The sequence below is a fragment of the Pholcus phalangioides genome, unplaced genomic scaffold (assembly GCF_987345545.1).
Source record: "Pholcus phalangioides strain wild (caught in Gottingen) unplaced genomic scaffold, Ppha-v1.0 ptg000022l_1, whole genome shotgun sequence".
Classification (NCBI taxonomy): domain Eukaryota; kingdom Metazoa; phylum Arthropoda; class Arachnida; order Araneae; family Pholcidae; genus Pholcus; species Pholcus phalangioides.
Genome location: NW_028301615.1, coordinates 16,894,204 through 16,916,581, shown reverse-complemented (window position 1 = coordinate 16,916,581; position 22,378 = coordinate 16,894,204). Strand labels below are relative to the sequence as shown.

Below are 22,378 nucleotides of genomic sequence, written 5' to 3'. Positions count from 1 at the left end.
AAAGACTTTTACAGTGAAAATTTTATTATTACTATCATTTTTTTGTTTTAAATCGGGATTTTTCGAAACTTGATTTTGGGAGACGATAATTTTTCTTGACTTTACGAGGAAAGAAAAAAGAAATCTTTAAGGAGAATAACAAGAAACGGAACAATCAATAATGACATTGATGTAATTTTTCTCTATCTTATTTTATAATTTACGCGTGATTATATAGCAATTAACTTCATTAAACTATACCAAAGTTTATCATTTTAAAACACTAATATTTTCGAAACTATAATTAGATGTTGTTTCTGAAAGTTTTTGAAAATTCACAAAAGTGTCTTTGTTGTGATAATAAAGAGATATTCACACAAACTCTCACTCACATTTTCTATAATGATATTCTGTATTTATTTAATCTTTTTAATTATTTTTTTCTGTTGACTAAAAATTTCGTTTTAATATGTTAAGAACTGCAATGAAATTGAGTCAAGTCCAGAAATTATGTAGCATAATATACACTATTATATCAATTTTAAAAAGAAGCAAGTGATTAATTTAACGGGGCATAACTTAAAATGGTTTAACTAACAATGTATTTGATGTCCATGACTATGTAACTATCATAAATAAAGTAATTAAAATATTGAATAAATATATATCTTGTTACGGTAATTGTGTGTGATAAATCGGTGATTGTACATAATCGCCGATCATAATGCACAATCACCGACCATTTTGGTAAGTTTCGTAAATATTGCGAATTTATCACATTTACCGGTGATTATGATCATTTGATAATTTTTGTCGCACCACGGTCATTTTCTGCACACGAGGACTAATTAGACACCCCGGGAACTACAATTTATTGCCGATTCCGAACGGCAGGCTCGCTTTTATACTTATCAAGAGGTTGGTGCGCTAACCCCTCGATGGGGACTCCCTGTGGTTTTTCCCCTGATTTTTACTGCGGTCATGTCGCCGTTTCTGTTGTACCCCTGTGTCAGGAAAGTTTTCTGACTAGGACGAACCGGGTATCGAACTCGCGACACCTCTAAACATCCTTTGGTACTTTAGGCGAGTATCTTATCGACCTGGGCTACTGTGCGCCCTCGGTGATTATGTATAACCCCAGGTGAGATGGTAAATCGTAAATAAATTACTTATATTTACCAGATACTGTGCTTAAACTTCAGTTTGGATGACGAATTTAATCAGTAATGTTTGTACATATTAATTAATATGAAAAGAGTCAACATGAACAACAGTGATAAAAAAATATTTTTCCCTCTGTGTTTTTCACTTATTTTAATTTAATTTTCATCGAAAAATACGAGTAATGCCCGCATCACGTTCAGGCAAAACTGATAGGTTGCTGAATTAAAATATTTTATACGATTTTTCTTACCAGCTTCATTTGGGAATTAAGCATAATCACCGGTAAAAGTGATAATTACAATGAAATTTACCAAACTTATCGAGACAGTTATTGATTATGTATAAATACCGATTTATCACATTTACCGTAACACATGTACATATTTTATATAAGTATATATTATATGTTAAACTTAAGTCCGTTTTTTTCCCCATGAAATTAGAAAAATATATTTTCAATTAAAATAAAAGTATTAAATTAACATGTTCATTTTGCAAATGGAATTCGTTTTACGAGGAATCGTATATGTGTACAGAGATACAAATTTAATTTTTTCTACCGTCCTCCTGTTCTCCTCCAATTAGCAAGTTTTTGCCCTATTTCTACGGAGCCGAATAAAAATAAACGAATAAAATAAACTCCGTGTGACTTTTTAAGTGTAATGTTTGCCGAGCTGAAAGTTGAAGGGGACATCTCAGAATTTGAAAAAGTTTTACTAAACTGCAACTTTTTTTAAAGAACCTTTTGGATTTTCACTGTTTTTTTTTCTTTTCAAGTTTGTTCCTAATTAATGCTGTTCTTTCTCTCATTTTCAGCAATATTTGGATCCAAATATCTCGACTTATAAATCATTTAGAAACATGGGAATTTTATTGTTGATTCAGTGAAGACAGAAGAACTGTCTGACTGAAAGGTGGAGAGACTATGTAGAAAATTAAATTTTGTATCTCGGTACACATATGAGATATTGAGACAGAGCGGCGGGCATGATCTGGTTATGAGGAGGTATTAATATGGCTCCCTGGTAGAAAAAATGGCATACCTAAAATTAGCACGTCATTTCAGAATTTTTTCCAATTAAAAGTATGTTTTTTTTAAAACCAACGCTTCAAGGGATGTAGATCCATAAAAACTAAACTTTACATCTTGTATCATATAACAGGTGTAATTAGATAATTAAGCGCTTCCAGAATTTTATTCATTTATTTTTTTGGCACAAGGACCTATATATAAGACCATGCTGCGCCCAACATACACTTAAAAAGCTTTGAGGATAAAAATAATAGTCCTCCGGGAATTTCAAGACAGTTATAACTTGAGGTATGACTGTGTACTCAAATTCCGAATGAAGCTTCCAGGACAAAAAGAATAGTTATCCGGGATTTGAATACACAGTGATACCTCAAGATATGAAATTGCTCTTACGGCTATTAATTGCTTAATATCACGGCTATAATAGTTTAATATCACGGCTATAATAGCTTAATTGTTAGTAATCTAAATATTGGCTGTTCTGTATTGGTGATATCAAACGAACTTCAAAATCTTTCGACAGTGCAGAAAAATATGCGAAAATGTGTTTTTTTGCGCATGTTGTCAGTAAAACATGAAAGAGAAATATTATTATTTTAAATTTTCTATTGTACTAATTATTTGCTGACCACGTAGCCTCTCTCGTCTCCTAGAAAAGAAAGGCTGACCTATCCATTTTCGTCTGTGCGTTGGGGATTCTTATTGTTATCGCTGTGTAAATTTACCTATAAAACTACCCTACTACCCTATTTAATCGTGCCAATTAATATTAGTTACTTCTTACATTTTTTTAAAATACGAAAATGAGACGCTGTTCAGTTTGGAACTTTTCCCAATTCCTATAAAAAATTATTCCGCACATTTATATTTCAGTCTGATGAAGCCCGATGCATGGACCTCGACTGAGAACCTGATGCGTCCGCTCTCACTCTGTAGGCACCTTAACCTATACTAGTGTTTTTGAGTATCGAATATTATCGGTATCGCTCCTGAAACGCGTCACGGTCAGTGTTTGAAAAATCAAAGCATCAGAACAGATGAAGGGAAGAGGAAAGAGAAAATTAAAAAAAAAATAAAGAAGTAGAAGAAGCTATCAATCAATTGGGCCTACCATAGCAGCGGCGGCGGCAGCGTTAGCTCGGCTCTGGGCCGCTTTCAGCTGGGCCTGTAGATGAGGCGTTGGATGGAAGTATCGGCAAAGTTCCCTGGAGCAACGTCCTTTCACGTAATCCATACACACCGTAACCGTCCCCTCCGCGCTATCCACTGTCACGTGCTCTGGAGGGTGGGCAAATCGGCACTCGGTCTCGGCCCTCTTGCAGTTGCCCCTCTGGAATTCCCGACACACCTGAATTCGAACCCGGGCCGCAACAACATGAAAAAGAAAAAAAGAAAAAAAAAAAAGGCAAAAAAAAGAAAAAAAAAGCTACGCATTAGGCTCTTGAGGTAAATTTAATAATTTATTTCTTATTTTTCTTTTTGAAAAGAAAAAAAAAATGCGGAACGAAAAAAAACTGCACACAGTTAAAATTCATGGGTTTATTATAAATTAATTAATTAATTTACAGTAATTAGTCGTTTAAAAGCGAAGAGCTAAGAAGGTTAAAAAAAACAAAAAAAAAACAAATGCTAGGATATTAAAAAGGGGGAAGGACAGAAAGAGAAAGATGGGATTTAACTCAGTGCATACAACAGTATAATTAAAACTACGAAAGAAAGCATAGGTGCAAAAGAAAAAGAAAGGAAGGTTAAAAATAATAACTGAATGTCACGGCCCCCCTCCTATAAACTGAAACGAACAACGAATGCTACGTAGGCCTTGGTCTATCAAGTAGGCTATGATGACTACAAAGTCGGTGAGAAATTCACTCTTTACGCCCATAAGACTACTATCAGTAATCTCGAAACCAATTCTTGGTATGTCCTTTCTAACTATTACCCGCTCCGTGTCAGAAAACCTAGAGTTGTTTGAAAGTATGTGTTCAGAAATTTATTTATTGAATCCGAAATAATTTATTTTGTGAAGCAGAGTCATCACATGCGTACGTCGCTCGTTTAAGGTGAATCCGGGTGTTGCGGTGTGAGTCATACGGTTGAGACCCACAGAAAACGAACTCCAGTAAGCCCGTCAGTTCGAGTGACAGCTCTTATTTATAAGACACTGGAAAATCAAGATCGATTCCGGATCATTTCAAGGGGAAAACCAAGCAAGATCGTCCGATGGTCACATGTCATCAGGGTTATATGGGATTTCAGCGAGATGGATTCCAGACGCAGTGGAATCCGAACGCAATCGAAGAGTTTCTCTTCCCTCCCCCCTCTTCCGATGTTGTGATATAGGCTACACAACTTCGATTATAGCTGGAAATTTTGAACTATTTATACGGGAATTAAAACCAGCTCCTACATTCGAAACACGAACGACAAATAAAAAAAAAACGGAAATTGTTTAAAAAAAAATTAATTCAAATACAGTCGACGCTCATTATAACGACCCCTACCTCGTCCTGTGAAAACGGACATTATATCAGGTGGTCGTTATATCGAAAAGAAAACATGTATGACAGTCGTTATATGAAAATATTTGGGACTTATCATAACGGTTGTTATAATGAAATGGTCACTGTAACGTGACGTCGTTATAACGATCGTCGACTGTATAAGCGTGATCGAATAAAAATCATTACATACATATTTCTTTATAAACTATTCAATTGCACATACGAGGGACACTTTTTTTAACTAAGACCATTTGATAATACAGTACCTTATAATTTCACTTATGTGCTGCGCCTACAGACATCCCTTACACACGAACAGCAGACGTCATCTCAAATCATCTGTGTTTCGTTTGCTCTGATGAAAATAAAATGCTTTAAGAAGAAACGGTGAGACTGTGAGAAGGCTTCTCTTCGCAACCAATGTGAAGTCACGACGGAGATTTATTGCCAGATTTGTGTAACGTATGGTCCGAGGACCATAAGTGGTGACAAGGTTCGTAAATTGGTAAGATTGTTTGAGACAGTATTTCTCAACCTATGGTCCGCGACAGGTGATCCACAGGCACCAGACTTGATAAAATTTTTCACCCGTTGTAACTGATATTAGTAATATTCATATGGGTTCAAATAAAATTATACCTTCATACTTAGGTTCACCATATACAGGGCGATTCAGAAAAGACGGGAAAAACTTTAAGAGGTGATAGTACACACCAATACAAACAATTGTAATCATAGAATGCATGTTCTAACATGAAATGCAAACGCGCTAAACGAATCGGCCGCTCCGCAAACGTTAAAACGGCATTCCTCTGGAAATTTATCGGGAGGAAAAAGAACACCGTGCATGCAGGTAAATGTAACCTGGGGAAGAAGAAGAAACCGTATGCAAATCTGCGTCCCAGTGAATAAAAGGCGCGGACGCAAGCCCTGTGAAGTTATTCCAGCGTGTGCAACCGTTCTAACAGTTGTAACGTACGGGATAATGGCGCACTTTAGTAATACTGAGCCCGAGCCTTTTATTCACTGTGACGTAGATTTGCATACGGTTTCTTCTTTTATCCCAGGTAACATCTGCATGTGTATGTTGTTGTTTTTCTCCCGATAAATTTCAAAAGGAATGCCGTTTTAACGTTTGCGGAGCGGCCGTTTCGAAACACGCTAGCGCGTTTGCGTTTTATATTAGATCATGCGTTCTTTGATGACAATTATTTGTATTGGTGTGTTGTACTATCACCTTTTAAAGTTTTTCCATCTTTTCTGAATCATCCTGCATCATCGAGGAGAATGCAGGAAATCACGATCCTAAATACGAGACATCACTAAATTTTGCGAAAAAAAATTCGATTTTTCTAATTACTGCTAAAATTGCTGAAGGTGTGGAAATAAAGGTCTGCTACAGTAAACAAAAATGTATTTTATGAGAAAAATATTCGAAGAATCTGTTGGCCATATTTCGTTGAAAAAAATAAAATTCGGTAAACTGAGATCTTAAATAATAATTCGTAAAATACGGGACATTGCTAATTGTCAGAAGTAGACACAATCTTTCCGATCGTAATTAAAATTCCAAAAAAATTGCTGACAAAACATTAAACCTGACAAATATGTGAGATGTTATATTATTTATAATTTTTTCCATAATTATCAAAATATAATTTATATTATGAAAACGCTGTGTGTGTGTTCATTCACGACTTTAGTAAATATTACAAATTCAAATAAATATCGTTGAAAAAAACGGGACAAATGTATAAAAATGAAATCGGAACAATGGAATTTGAATCAACGTGATTCAGCCGCCCGGGGCAAACATTATTTTGCTGCCCTTTAAAATTCGATAATTCTGTAATGGTTCATACGTAAAACTGTCTCCCCCTAAATTTTGTCGCCCTCAATTGTCCCCCCCTGCCCTACTCTAGTTACAGCCCTGGTTTCAGTTATTTTACTGGTTCTTGTTTTCGGAAGGACTGCACCGATTAATTGGAGCATTATTTTCTTTTATAGAAATTTTGTGATTCACGGTTTATAACATATAATAGACAATTTTGGAACTTTCCATGTGCTAGCGCGAAATTACGAAGGTGTAAGTTTTAGAAACCAGTATTCCTGCATATACGGTTATTATTTGAAAAATAACTTTCTTAGAGCTATATTTTACTACAATCGACGTCGTTTATTAGAATCACTGATAATATGATCATTCAGGTATTGTCATTTTTGTAAAAAAGCCAACGTTCACACATTTCACTTTTTTCACATTCCAGCCACACACACACGAGAAAAAAAATTCATTTATACTTATCGGGATTTCAGATACTGTTATCAATTTTTTTTCCCGTGGAAATTTTTTTTTCGCATTCTGAAGCTAAGGTTTCACCAAACTTTTCCCACCTTAAATTATCGTTATCAATCTAGAAGACGAGGTGCCCTCCCTCCTCCGTTGATAAACATTTCCGCACTAAATGTTACAATTAGTCCGTAGTATTAGGCTGTGATCCATGTACGTTTAGAGCTGCTTTTACAGTGGACTTCCTATAGGGAAGGCAATTGTATGGGGGGGGGGGAAAGGTCCTTACCTTCAGTTCTTAATCAGTTCCTTTCCCAGTTGACCCGCAAGACTTTCTCGAGGGATCTACGAAACGCACATTGTACATTAAAAAAATTAATTCATGATGTACATTAGGCAGTTTCATTCTAACGCCTCACAACTGCTTAGTAAAAATGAAGGATGACTTGCAAACGGTTTCCAGGCTAATAGGCCCAATCTCTCTAAAAGAATTTTTTCCTGACGTTTCGCCCACATGTGTGGCAGGCATCATCTGAAGTTATTCGGACGTAAGTCTCCGCGGCAAGCGAGGAAGGCTTCGTACATCCACTGTCATTCACATGGTCTCTATAGATGTACGAAGTATTTCTCACTTCCCGCGGAGACTTACGTCCGAATAACCTCAGATGATGCCTGCCACACATGTGGGAGAAGCGTCAAGGAAAAAAATCTCTTAAGAGACCATGGCCTAATAGCCCGGATACCGTTTGCAAGTCATTGACGACGGCCTCAGACAAAAATGAAGGATTTTAGATCGGGGGGGGGGGGGAAGAGAAGTCCCGTTTTATAATTGTTTTAAAAAAGAATGGAACAATATTACGTGTGAACATTTAGCAACAAATTATGTGGAAAAAGAAAAACGACAAGTTGTCCCGTTTTACCAGTACTCATTTACCATACGTCTCGTTCGACCAAACGGGATGTAAGGTCACAGTACTTTTACGTAGGTACAAATTTTTTTTTCCCATATAGATGTCATTCGGTTATTGTTATCATAAACCCCAAGTCTCGATGTGATCACATTAAGCGGCGTGCGATGTAGTCAAATCGATAACCATCATTAGTAAAAAGTATCCCATAGATTTAAAATAATTTTTTTAATATAAAAATGCAGTCATTATTTAGCAGGTTTTGCCAGATAAAAATAAATAAATATAATTAAAATGCAAAACTAATATTATTCGAAATTAGTATAAATTTTTTTCATATTCAAAAAAGCTACTCAACTCAAATATATATTCACGCATTGAAATTAAACGGAGGAAATAATTATTTGAGTAAACTATAATACTGAATTTCTGAAGCAAACAAAAAAAAAGACAAAACAAAAATGTTAACATTACACAACATTGTTAACGTGAAACGCGCATGTATAAATATTTACGAAATTTAAATAAAATACTCTCATCTCCTAGTATATAATCATAAAAAAATATGAATTCAAAAGCATGGAAGATAATATATTTTTAGTGTTCAAGTGTAATTCAAAGTTTACTTTATACTTTGATGCTTTTGTAAGTATCCAAAATCAAGTTTTTAGTAATGTAAACGCTCTCCGCGATTACAACGTACTTGAATATACGAGAGGAGTATCTTCTTTCACAGACGAGCGAGTCTTCATCAACTTTTACAAATATTTACTCCCATGTGAATAAAATGTGGATTATTTCGGGGAAAAATATATGCATATATATATATATGTTTATATATATATGTATATATATATATGTTTTGTATGTGTATGTATATATATATATATATATATACACATACAAAACACACACACACAATTAGGTACTTCATCACTTGCGGGACGCATTAAAAATTAATAGTCCAATTAAAATGATTTACTTATGATATTAATATTCCAACTTTATATGTGTGTATATTTTGAATATATCTGAAACACAGTAATATCGGCTATTAGATTACATTATATTCAATTATATACTGGTTTTACATTTCTATCACTATAAGCATGGAGTGGTGTGGCCGGAGGTGTCACCACTCCCCAAGAAGGACTTAACGTCTTAACACAGAATAATTCATTAATTGGTGGTGGCATCTTATCAGCGATAATTAGATTTCCCATCCGTTTACAGATTTGTTTCCTCAAAAGTGTGCATCATGTGTTCCGAGGGGGCGTCACCGAACTTTCTGGAGGGAGTCGTGCGTATCAGAATTCAGGCAGTAAAACTTACCTATCATAACAGTAAAACTCACTTGTTCGTGACCACCATTTACCTGCGATTGCCGTACTTTGGCAGTCCTCAATCTCGGTTACCCTTGCTATATATTTTTTTTCTGTGGCTCCCTTGCTCTGGCTAACATTTATCTGCGGTTCCCTTCCTCCGGTTAATATGTACCTGAGACTCCCTTGCTTTAGAAATAATTTTTCTGAAGCTCCTTTGTCCTGTCTATGATTTATCTGTTTAATTTTCTTGTGTGGATATCATTTTCCTCGACTATAATTTATCTACGGTTTATTTCCCTTGACTATCATTTTTTTACCAGTGGTTCACTGATCTTAGAAACCATTTTACTGAAGCTTCCCTGACTATCATTTATTTGCGACTCCATCGCATTTGCTGCGAACTTCCTTTCCCTGGTGATCATTCGCCAGCGATTTCCTTGACCTGACTATCATTTATTCGAGTATCCACCGCTGTGACTATAATTCATTCGAGAAATCCCTTGCTCTGGATTTGAGGATCCCCCGTCGCAATCGCAATATATTCACGACGCTCTCACGGCGATAACAGTTGTTCTAATAGCCGCAAAGCCCAACTCCTTCCCATCACTATGTAAACGCACGTTAATACAGTAGAACCTCTCTTAAAACTGTCACCCCGCAGATGTGGTCACCCTCTCTTACGGCATATAATTACTTTTAACTTCTATTTTAAAAGCTTAAATAGGAACCCCTCCCTCACACTTCTTTCACGGAATAATTATATTTTTGTCCTGCTGGTGCCCGCTAAAGTGGTGTCTGGGATAAGGGAACTGCAGGTGAGTCAACGCCAAGATAAGGGAGTCACGAGTGCCAAAATGTTGGAGAACCACTGGTCCATGGTAACGTCCTATCAAAGAATGATCGTGGTAATGTATTAGCAGCGCACAACAAGCCTGTGGCTCCCAACTTCGAGGCGCGAATGCGAGCCGATCTCCCCGTTAAAAAGACTTCATACGCCACAGAAAGCAACAGGCCTACAACAATACAATTATTCAATCATGACACTTCACTCATAGTTAGAAAACTTGATGGCAGATGGAAGCACTACACACAACAAGCATTACACAGAAACAAACTTTACGTCAAATTCACTAAACACACATTCCAACATGTACCAATTCGTTAGAAGTTCCACAGAGGAATATGTGACAAGGTGCATGTCTGGTTCAGTGGTAGTAGCACACAACAAGCTCTCTTATCGGTTCATGATATTTTTCTTACAATTTTAAGCTTCGGATCATCCATTGATTTGGTGTTTTGTTTCATCGTAACGACCAAGTAAGACATGCAGGCTTGGCCCAAGGGACAAACGTGGCTCTCGGAGTTATCTGATGTGGCCCGTGACCAGAAACGCAATTTTGTAAAAATGAACTAAACAGAACATTTTCAGATCACTTGAGTGACCACGGAACAGTTACAGAGCACTCAAGCGGCCCACGGCACATTTCAGATCACGAAAGTGATCATCATTTAAGTCATCCACATCACATTATTTCTAGATCACTTAAATGACCTGCACCACATTTCCAGAACACTTAAGTGAACCTCGGTACAGTTACAGAGCATTTAAGCGGGCCGAAGCACATTTCCAAATAAGTGAAGTGACTCGTAGTTCAGTTCCAAGTCACCCAAGCGGCCCGCGAGTAATTTCCAGATCACGAAAGTTAACCGCATCACATTCCCGGACCACTGAAGTGACCCACGCCACAGCTCCAGACCACTCAAGCGGCTCGCGGCACATTCCCAGATAAGGACCTAAAGCTCTTTACATTTTTTTTAGTGCTTGGCCGCAACTAGATACTTTGTCACCCGGGGCAAACTGGCATTTTGGCACCCCTTGCCATGTAGAAGAAGCAGTTGAAGAGTGAATTCAAGACATACCTGCCCCCCCCCCCAGTTGTGGCCCTGCTTGGACTAACAAATACGCTACCAAAAATTGGATATTTGCACCTGAATATAATTGTCAAGTAATAATGTTGCAACAACAACAAGACTTCATATTTGGAAGTATAACTTAAGTCAACCGCGGCACATTTGCAGATCACTTAAGTGGCCCACGACAGTTTTCGAACCAATGAAGTGGCCCGCACTCTCTAAAAGGTTGAGCCCCTCGACGTAAAGACAATGCAAATCATTTATCAGCGATACCTAAGCGTTCATGGAAATTACAAAGAGAAGAAAAACAAAAATGGAGTCATTTGTGTGGATGGGCTTACGGTGAAGACTGAGCAAACGTCAGTGGAAGAAGAAGAGGTTGACGCAGCGGTGTCAATTGCGGTACAAGCTGGTAATCAATCCATCTTAGGAATCGTTTGCTCTATCTTTCCTCCTCGTCTCGCTGGGAAGCCACTCATTTAGCGACCGAAAAGAATAATGGGGTATTTCTACGTCGGTGCGAAACAAAACTTTACACCGGTTTTTGTACCGCATCAACTGTGCAGTCGGTTTTACGAGGGGGGAACGATTTCCCAACAAGAAACGAAAACGTCCTTTTCTCCTCTCACCTTCGTCCTCGTAAACACAATTGAGACAGAAAAGTCACAAAAACGGAATCACGGAGAGAGAGAGGAAGACAAACATGGGGGGGATTTAAAGTCTTTTCTGTTCCCGCGGGGAAGAACAATGGTTGTTGGATTGGATCCAAAGCCTCCTTCTCCCTCTCTCCCTCTTTTGTTCCCTCATCGTCCGCAAGATATATAATAGTCCGATTGGCAACGTTGACAAACGAGGTGGTAATGGAAGACGAAATGGTTTTAAGGTACGTTTTTAGCGCGTTTGCCTGTTGTATGTGTGTGTATATACTTCACTGTCCCACTCCCGTCACCACTAACCATCACAGTCATCATCATATAAATCTCTCTCGTTTGAGGGGACTACTGTACTTCTTGGATGTCTTCTAGCAAATGGGGCTAGGTTCGAAGCGAGAGATTCCTGCCACTAAATTGAGACAAGACTGATGAGCTGAACCCTGCAAGGGGTTAAAAAAAAAGTGGAAAAAAAAAACCAAAAAAAAAAAACCCCCACTTGATGTGTGTGTGTGGAATTGTCGTCGGAGTTGTCTTCGTCAACCGTATCGCACTAAGCCAGCATTCCAAAAATGCGGACTTTAATCGCTCAATCTCGGCATCGTGACTTTTTTCCCCCAACTTTCCCCTATTATCTCCCCATAAATTTAAGGATAATTCCTACTAAGATTATTGGGGAATGGGGATAACTCACACAACATAAAAGGGAGACTTTTATACGGTCACGCAAGCTACACAAATAAAAGACCATTTTGGAATCGGACGAGAATAATTCCAAAATGATTTGTAATGTTGATATGAAGAATCCTTTAAGAACGAAATGAGTAAAGATAACTATCTTATGAATGAAGGAGAAATCGAAATTTACGTTTTTTTTATACAAAAAATTAGTGAATATCATCGAATTATTAAGAAGTTGTTTAAAGGTTTATCAAATGCTTTTACGGCCGTCGTAGTCCTGTGAATGAGCGCCTAGGTTCCTAATTGGGAGATTTCACGGGAAGCTACTAGGAGCGAAAAAAATCGCGGAATAAGTCACGTGTATGCGTAAGACTACTATAGCGATCTAGCGCACACACGCGACAAGATAACCATTTCTCATAAGACAAAAACCACCAAACTGCTACTGTTACTAACAATCTGGAAAAACAGATGAGAGCATTTCGAAGACATGACACGCACATCGCTTTCATGTAATTTACGTTGGTAATTTTCACTTGGAAATATAGAAGGCAGATGGCGGCACCACCACCACTACCAGCCATCACCCAGTTTGAACACGAAACACGCATAACTCCCACAACATAAATACGTTTGGTTAAGTTGCATGTTAACGTAATATGCGATAAAAAAAAAAAAATCATTTGAGACCATAGCCTCCACTAAAAATTGTTTGTAATTATGTGTGTACTACCACCTTTCTCATTTTAGAGGTGGTGTCTTAGAATTCTACCTCTAAAATGAGAAAGGTGAATATTTTCAAACCGAAATACTATAGTTGCGTAATCATCAGTGGGTCGCGAGTTGGAATTTAGAGAACATCTAATACATACACGAACACTAAATACCTAGCGACATCCGTGTCAGATCTCGGGGTACTTTAGCAGAACCGCAGGGCATCCCGATTGGGGGAAATCATCGGCCTCATTACTGCTTTCAAAATGATTTTATATCCTAAATATCTCAGGACATTCCTGTTAATTTCATGAGGGGGGGGGGAATGGAATCACTAAAAAGAATTGGTGGAAGTTTAAAAAACATCAATGCACCAATATATGAGGGGTCCCCACATATGCATTTTTTAAAATTTTATTAATTAATTTCTAATTACATATTTCATTTATTTTATTATCTCGGCAAGTTCATTCTCCCTTTTTACCTATATACTGTATATACAGCAGAACTTGGTTAATTCGAATTTTGGATAACTCGAACTCCCTTTGAGTTTTATATCTAAATTTAATGTAAGAGAAAGAATTTTACTCCTAATTAGTAAAGTTTGCGCCATCTATCGGCTCAACAGCGAACAAAAATGCATAATTGAAGACAGACTTGGAGGCCCGTACCTACCCTCAAATATATTTATCTTAACTAAGTAATATATTTTTCTCGTTAATTCTAAGTGTTTTATTCAATAAAAACATTATGTGTATAGTGGTTGATGTGTATTAAAAGTTGACGTATGAAACGCAATATTCGATTTAACATACTCTCTAAAGAAGAAATTTTGGTGCTGGTGAATGGGGTATTCGTTTATCTGTTATCCGAATAAGCGGGGCCACTTTGTGCCAATAAAATAAAGGGGACGGTACAACACACCGTTCGTAATAAATATGAGACCACCAATAATGTCCAGTACATAGTCTATGTAAAAAACAATGAGTTAATTGTTTTTTATATCCTAGGTCACAAAGATCCTGAAATCTCTTCAAAGGGACCTCTAGTTAAGAACCCCCTTCTATGAATAATTATTAAAAAATTAATTGTCATAGTACATTATTTGAATACAGAGCGTATATGTTTGTTTCGGTGTATAATTTCGAGCAAATTTATTGAAAGTAGAGTGATTTCAGAAACAAAATTGCGAATTTAAACAATGGTCGAGACATTTTTAAAATTTTATTTCGATTTCTTTATTTGATATGAAATTGTAGAAAAAAAAATATTGCGAAAATTACGAAATTAGAAGAAGAAAAAAAAAAAAATTTCTACTTGAATTTCTTCAAACCGTCTCCAAAACAGACTATAACCACTACATTACCGCAGAGTTGATAGAATCACTGCTTATAAATTTAAAGTTTGTTTATTATCATTAATAAAACGGGGAGGCATGATCATATCTGGGAGACCCCACTGTTACATGATCATATCTGGGCTCAGATATGATCATGTATATATTACTGGTATCAGTACGAAAGGAGGGGAAAAAACTGCGCAGTTATATACCTGATGACTCCTACACACACTCAGTTATACCTACGCAGGTATAAGTGTGCAGTTATACCGAATGAAAAACCACTACCTTCAGGTCACCTGTGGAGGTCAAATGATGAACCCTACACACGCTCAGTTATACCTGTGTAGAGGCCTTTATAGTTCTCTTCAGCGAAGTATTTATGTGTGTATGCGCGGAAAGAGGTAGTCTCGCCGTCTAAATAACTCGCAGTCATAAACTTATTTACGGAAAGTTAATGAGCCGTTCTCACGGGCCTAAACGAACCTCATTTCTTTTCGTTGTGTGTTGTTCTAGAGCAGTTTTGCCTCATCATTCCCCCCCCCCCCTCTTTTGAATCTCGCACTCAGCTTCTTTTTTAATTTCGGAAACTCGAGTAAAGTGTCTTTATTTATCCTGACGCGTAGTCACTTTGCTTTTATATTTTACTTCTCCCTTGAAATGCACTCAAACGAGTTTTTTGAGATGATGATGATGTGCACTTGTATATGCTATCCGCAATTTCGTGGATAAGGTTTGTTCAAGTCCTTACGAAAAAAAGAAGGTTCCAGTTTTTACTGTGAAGTGTTTCAGATATTTCACATATTGACCAGTCAAGCTATCTTCATTCATAATGAGAGCATTCATAACTGAGCTAACACGTGAATAAACATGAAGTACGTCGCAGCCAATCGCTGTCGCACGTGATAGTATCTGAAGAGTGTAATTGTTTTTTTTTAGTGCTATTGAGACTCGTGCATTTTCACTGAAGTCTCAGCGAGAATCATAAGCATATACTGACGTTCTCTAAGATCTTTTGAGAATTTTTTTTCCTTGTATAAGATCTAATTCTTTCTTTTCATACTTTGTAGAAAGAGAGACTTATCTCGACTAAATCTACACAAACAGTTGTTCTCGGCACCTTTAAAGCAATTCACAACGAGCACGGAATGGGGCACCTACAGTTGGATGAACCAAGAGAATCCGAAGAACAAAAGGGGGAAGTCAACGAGATAGAGAAGCACTTTTCCCGAGGATCGGGGGAAGCGAAGGGAACAAAAGTACCCTAAAGGCCAAAGCGGCTGGACATTAAAGATCTTGAAACAATAATGGGCACGCCATTATCCTCGAGGCCACCGCAATTATCGGGGACAAGAAAACACTTCACTTATATACGAGTGTGTGTGTTTTTGTGTTATTTTTTCCTCCTCATCTTGTTTCTCTGGGGTTGTTTTAGTTTGTTCTTAGAGTGGTTGTGGCGTATGGTCAAAGTGTGATAAAAGCCTTTTTCCATTCTTTTCCATTTCCTTTCCCCCCCCCCTCCTCCTCCACAACGTGAAGAGGATTCAACCTGGATATTTTTCGGCGAGATTCACTCTTCTATAAGAAATGACATTACTTCTCTCTACAAAATTCGTAAAGCCATTCATTCATACCTGTACGGAAAGTAGAGGTGGCAAATTGTAACGAACTAACGGCATGACCGGACATGGACTTAGCATGAACCCCCGGGAAAAGATTGTAAGTGCCAGTCAACCCAATTCAAAATCTTATATCATGTGTTAGACATTATTTTGTTTAGCAATGTCTCGTAAACGTGAAACTCCTTATCCACATGCTCTACCCAGGATGCCCATGCGTTTTGTTGACCCTACATTCTGGGACCTCCTCAGTAATTTTTTTTTCGACTTATCTCAATTCCGACTTATGGGATACTCTGTATATTGCACTGCATTGCATACTATGAGCAAGGCTTAGTGGAAATCTTATGAAATGGACTAGGCTGGGTCATCAATAGTATGCCAAAAAAATTAATTTCTTTAGAATACGTAGTGACTATAGTTAGGGCGTGGTAGCCCAGATTGATAAGATAAAAGCCTATTTCCTTGAAAGTTAATATAAGGAGCCAGCTAAAAATCTTCTGGGGGGGGGGGGGGGGTTCCTGTCAAAATCAAAACTCTATTTAAGGATATGGGGGGCGTATTTACTATCATATGAATGCCTTATCTTAATGCCTAAAGAACCAAAGGATGAGTAATACTAGAAGGACCGGACTGTACGTTACACCTAAAAGGGCCACTGGCAGTCAACTGCTGCTTCTTTTTGGTGCAATATATTTAATTACACTAAATGTTTACAATAAAAAATAACAAGCATTATCTCACAGGGTTAATTTGTTAATTTTGAAGAAATTTGGGTTTAATTAAGCATACAGGGTGTCCATGAAATGACTTCCAACTATAAATATGAAAATTTAGAGGGCAACTGTGGACAAGATTTACCATGAAAAAAAAGATAAACATTCAGTTTATATCACATCGTTGCTCCATTTTGATGATCTACACATTTTTATATGTATATCACGGTCTTTTTTATTCACTTTATTTAGTTGCTTGCGCAAGCTATGGGTAAAGTATACAATTATGTCACTGTAAATTTGCACTATCGAGGAAAAACTAGGGCACTATTAAAATTTCATACTACAAATTAACTTATGAGTATACAATTAAAAACACACACACACACAAAAAACAAAACAAACAAACAAAATGAATGAACCCCTGTTTCCTAGAAACCTTTCATAGCAGATGGTGGCATGAAGAGATCAGAAAAAAGAAAGTTTCCTCAACTTTGATAACAGAGGTTATAGCTCAGTAAGATATAGGGTTTTGATTGTGGATACAATACTGTTCTTGTCAATAGACTCTTTAGATTGTAAAGTAACATGATGCAAAATATTTTATTTAGTTTTTCTTCTTGGTATGTTATTTGTGAATTGTATATGTTGTGTTGTGTGTGCCATCAGGGAATGATAGGGAATAAACCTAAAAGCAAAAGTATACACCATTGCCTACCACAAGGAGAAAACATACAATTTGCGTATAGCTGTCAAAATGACTGCTCTAGGCCATAGATATCTCCCAAACAAAACCTTTAATATCTTCAAATTTTTGTACACAGAGATAAGTACAGAAATCATGTAAAGTCATGAAAAATGGAGCGTGTACGTCAAATACTGTCAAGAGTATAGCGTTTTCAAAATAAAAAAACCGTCAAAATGACTGCTCCTCCACTGAGTGAAGTGTCGGGTTCAATACACGGTTCGTCCTTGTCAGGAACTTTTCTGACACGGAGGTATATATTATTGTATATAAATGTGTGTATATGTGTATTTCTGTTTCCTTTCAAGTGCTCATTCGAGTTCTTCATGCATTTCATGTCCACAACACACGTGCGTACTCATATTGTCGTATTCATGTTGCTCACCGAATAAGGTGCGAAGCGAGATGCCACGGGTGATCCCTAATTGTATATATTCCCCCACACAATACTTCTATTTTTTTATATTTTCATTAAATCCATCGGAGCGAGTGAACTCAACCCAATAAAACTGATGCTGGCTTCTAGTCCGCAAGTTATCAAACCCATTTGCTCACCAATAAGGTGTTAAGCGAGAGATGACTCGCTCCCATGGATTCTTTTATTTCACAATAAGATTCTCATTTCTTTTTCTTTTTGTATCCTGTGTATATAATATGGCAAGTGTAAGATAACAGATGAGATGCCATGGGGGGGGGGGGCCTCAATTGCTTTTAAAACATACCTCCATCCCCTAATATGTGTACATTCATCCGTCTTAACTAAACCCCGAAACTTTTCTCCAACTCCCAATCCCATCTCGTCTGTAATCACCACAAAATCTGTTAATCGCGACAGTATTGTCCGGTGAAAATGTGCTGTGAAAATTTTGTATGTTTTTTTTTGACACAAAATAGTGTTCCAGACTCTGCCACGAAGCTGGGCTGGAAGAGATATCGGCAACGGGATACGTCTAGTGGCAAAGTTCTGGCGTTCGTTCATTCATGACACGGAGGTACAACAGAAACGGCGACCACATGACTACAGAAAAAGATTGCTACCTCAGGGAATCCCACAACCAGGGGTTAAGCCCACCAACCTCTCGGTGAGTATAAAAAAACAAAACAAAATGTCAAATGCTGCCATTCGGAATCGGCAATAAATTATAGGTCCTGATCCAATCGTGTGCAGAAAATGACCGCAGCGAGACAAAAATGACCAATGACTATAGTTTGCAGTGATTGAAATTTTCTTTCATCTAGGTCATAGTTTCCCAAAGATTTTGTTCCATCACCCTCCAAAATAATCCAACCCATAGTATCCTATACTGCACCCAAAGCTTCTCCCGCCCCCCGTGGAAACTTCCATCGCTCCGGGGGGCGAAATTTCCCACTTTGGGAAACACTGATCCAGGTGATGACGCGTCCCAGGGTGACAACGCAAAGCTGCAGTGATCAGAAATGGTAGAAATCGGTGGACAAAATGCACTAGGTATTCAGAAACTCGGATTGCCAACGACCTCATTCCGATTCAAATCCAATCCAGAGCACTACTGAAAATGTGTTGATCCCCTTCAAACGTTTTTCGGTGAAACAAATTAGGCTTGAAATAATGGAGAGAAAGAAGGACATCTTAAAAGTGAATTCTCCATATTAAAGGAGTGCAGTGAAGTGACTTTTTTTTGAGCAGATGTGTCTCATATTTTCCCACTGTTAGTTTTTGAAATAGATTATGAACCGCAATTAAACGATATCAAATCAGTATCGGCTTATACTAGGGCTAGACAAATCGATTGCCCGACATTCCGGGGAGTGTAAAAAATTTGACCGTGCACGCATTTTTTTTCGATGACATGCCCTACGCGAGAATTTGCAAAAAAAAAAGAGAACATTTTCGTGTTCTTTTAATTTTTTCATCGATGATGATGCAAGTGGTTCCTACACACACAGTGTTCACCAGAAATGCTTTCTTTGGCAGGCATGACGTAAATGTATAGCCAATGTATTTTCATTGTCCTAACATTTATTTAGCAGCCCGATGCGATTATGGGCTCGCATATACTGCAACTGGGCTCATAATGGAATCATATACTGCAAATGGTCTCATAATGGAATCATGTACAGCAACTGGTCCCATAATGGAATAGCAACTGGGCTCATAATCGAATAATGTACTGCAACTGGGTTCATAATGGAATCATGTACTGCAACTGGGCTGTTGAAACTATTCAACTTTTTTTTTTTCTCATCGTTTTGCAAGCAAGTTATTCTTATCATTTATATTACTTCATTTCAGCTGCCTACAATGAGGAAAAAGGTTGAAGAGCCATCTGAACTAAACCGTACAAGGCCCAGGCTTTTAAGGCCAATAGGTAATTTTATCCATTGCCTTACACAATTCGACACTATAAGATTTTTAAATGGTAACCATATTCCTTTTGAATTTTCGTATTTCTTGCAGAACTTCAATTAAGAAAAAACTATATATATATATATATATATATCATTTTCGCTATTTTTTTTCAAGTGATAATATTTTTCGGGCATCTGTTATTTTAAGTTACATGCCCAGTCGGACATGTAAATGTTTGGAGATTTGTCCAGCTATGGTTTACAGTATAGCTTGACATAATTCAAAACAAAGAAAAATAACACGTAGACTTCGTGTGAATTTTCTGAAGTTCCTGTATACGAGGAAGGGGCGTAACTAGGATTTCTGTGTCATTTTGCCACTTAAGGCAAACACGATTTTGCTGCCCCCAACCACTTTAAAATTAGATAATTTTATAACGGTTTTCTTTGTTTCGCCTAAAATTTTCCGCCCGAGAAAGATGCCCCCCAAGTTCCTGCCCTGAAGCCACTACGGTTCAAGACCGAGTTTGAGAATACGTATACGTATTCAAGCAACGGACTACGAACGTCAGAAAATTGAATTAAATCGAACGCGACAGAACTACATCCCACCGATCCTGTCAACGTAATAAGGCAATTAAACTACGCAGTAGCCAGTCATAGTGGACAGGAGCACTACTGTATCCATCGAAGCTCGAAGGACCGACTCTCGAATGATTGAACGGCCGTTAATTGCTCGCGTGTTGCTGGACATGTCAACGCGTGCCACAGTTCGAAAGCCACACGATAACTTCTGCACCACGCCGGGAATATATATCACGAACTCTCGAAGCCAGTACGTTACTGGTATCACGCCACCAAATGCTCACTAAAATACGAGAGAGAGAGAGAGAGTAGTTGCCAGAACACGAGATTCAGGTAAGAAGATGAAAGTTGAAGATTTTCGTACACAGTTCGACCTTCAATTGAATAGTATAATTTCAATTAAGTATGCGAATACGCAAGTGGTTCCCCAAAGAGGTGTGCGTCGTGGCTTCCAGGAACGCCATAAAATTTTATCAAGGGTGACACCGTTTAGTAAATTGTGCTTACGATGTGGTTAGTGACGACAATAGGGTTGAACTCGGTTATAACGACTTCGGTTGTAATAACACCTTGGTTATAACGACTTCGGTTGTAATAACACCTTGGTTATAACGACTTCGGTTGTAATAACACTTTGGTTATAACGACTTCGGTTGTAATAACACCTTGGTTATAACGACTTCGGTTGTAATAACACCTTGGATATAACGATTTCGGTTGTAATGGCACCTCGGATTAATTCCCATAAAGAATGATGTTAACGAAACTTGCTTATAACGTCGATGAAAACAGAAAGACCCTTAACATAACGACATAACGTATTATTTATCATAATTAGAGTGATAATATGACAGGTATAAGGAACATTTTTTGTAATTTTGCCCTTCTCCAAAGAAACTTACTTCAATTCATAACCCTTACTAAAACCAAGGATGAAGCTGATTTTTGCATAATTTATAGATCATCTTACGGTAATTATGACTGTAAATATCAATATTAATCTCGCATATTTGCCGTGTTCAGTGCCGTGTTAACGCATGGGCCAATCAGAGCACAGCCCGGGGGGTGGGTGCTGCTCTGTACAGAAACACCCCTATGAAAATGAGATCGGGCTAAATTTTCGACAACTTTTATTTAAATTGGGTAGCCGGTATTGCTAGATAAAGAGGACTCTGGAAAAATCACTGCCCGAGGACCTGTGATGCTGTTAAGACGGCCCTATCTGCGTTCAACTATTTTTTTTCGTGAAATAAATTTTTATCCACTGCGGATTTACTACAGCAGTGAATTTCTCGACAAGATTTATTTGTAAGGAATAATTTGTGATTTGGCCGACAATCGGCAACATTTTTAGCGAGAATTCACGATGTCCCGTATTTGTGATCCCGATTTCCCGTATTTTTCTTGATCAAATATGTGGTCACCCTAATTCTAATAAAAGAATTATTTCCCTCCCACACTATTTTGTTTGCATCTGATTATATTTCTTTATACTTGAAAAGATCTTGAAAATGTCAACCTTGGTTGTAACGACAACGTTTTGAGGAATTTCCGATGTCGTTTAGTACGTCTCAGTTTGGCACCTATATCTTCCATTCGAACTTCGCAGTATAAACGAGTTTGACCGTATTTGTCAATGAGGGTAAAATTATAAACAGCTGCATCCATGGTCCTGTTAAAGGGAGACGCTGACCTTAGGGGGGGGGGTCTAGCCGGGGGGAGGGAGATCGACCAATATTTTAAATTTTCCAGTCTGTAAATACACCAAAAATTAAATATAAGGAGCTTGCCTAAAGTATGGTCCTGCCCCAAAAATCCTGTACAGGGACCCCGGTCGAGGATGTGAAAACTATTGCGTTAGCAAATGAGAAGCTTATTTTTTAAAGG

At 37.7% G+C, this 22,378-nt stretch overlaps 1 protein-coding gene across 6 annotated transcripts in view; it reads right to left on the bottom strand.

Moving 5' to 3' along the window:
* Nucleotides 1–22,378, bottom strand: part of LOC149069530 (muscleblind-like protein 1) — a 603,178-nt gene that overhangs the window by 27,469 nt on the left and 553,331 nt on the right. For 5 of the 6 annotated variants that reach the window (XM_089249796.1, XM_089249795.1, XM_089249797.1 and 2 more), the window contains exon 6: nucleotides 3,288–3,524. The exons of the other annotated variant lie outside the window; for it this stretch is intronic. In XM_089249796.1, the coding sequence (XP_089105922.1) occupies nucleotides 3,288–3,524 (237 nt within the window). The remainder of the gene's footprint in view (nucleotides 1–3,287; nucleotides 3,525–22,378) is intronic. 6 annotated transcript variants of the gene reach the window in all.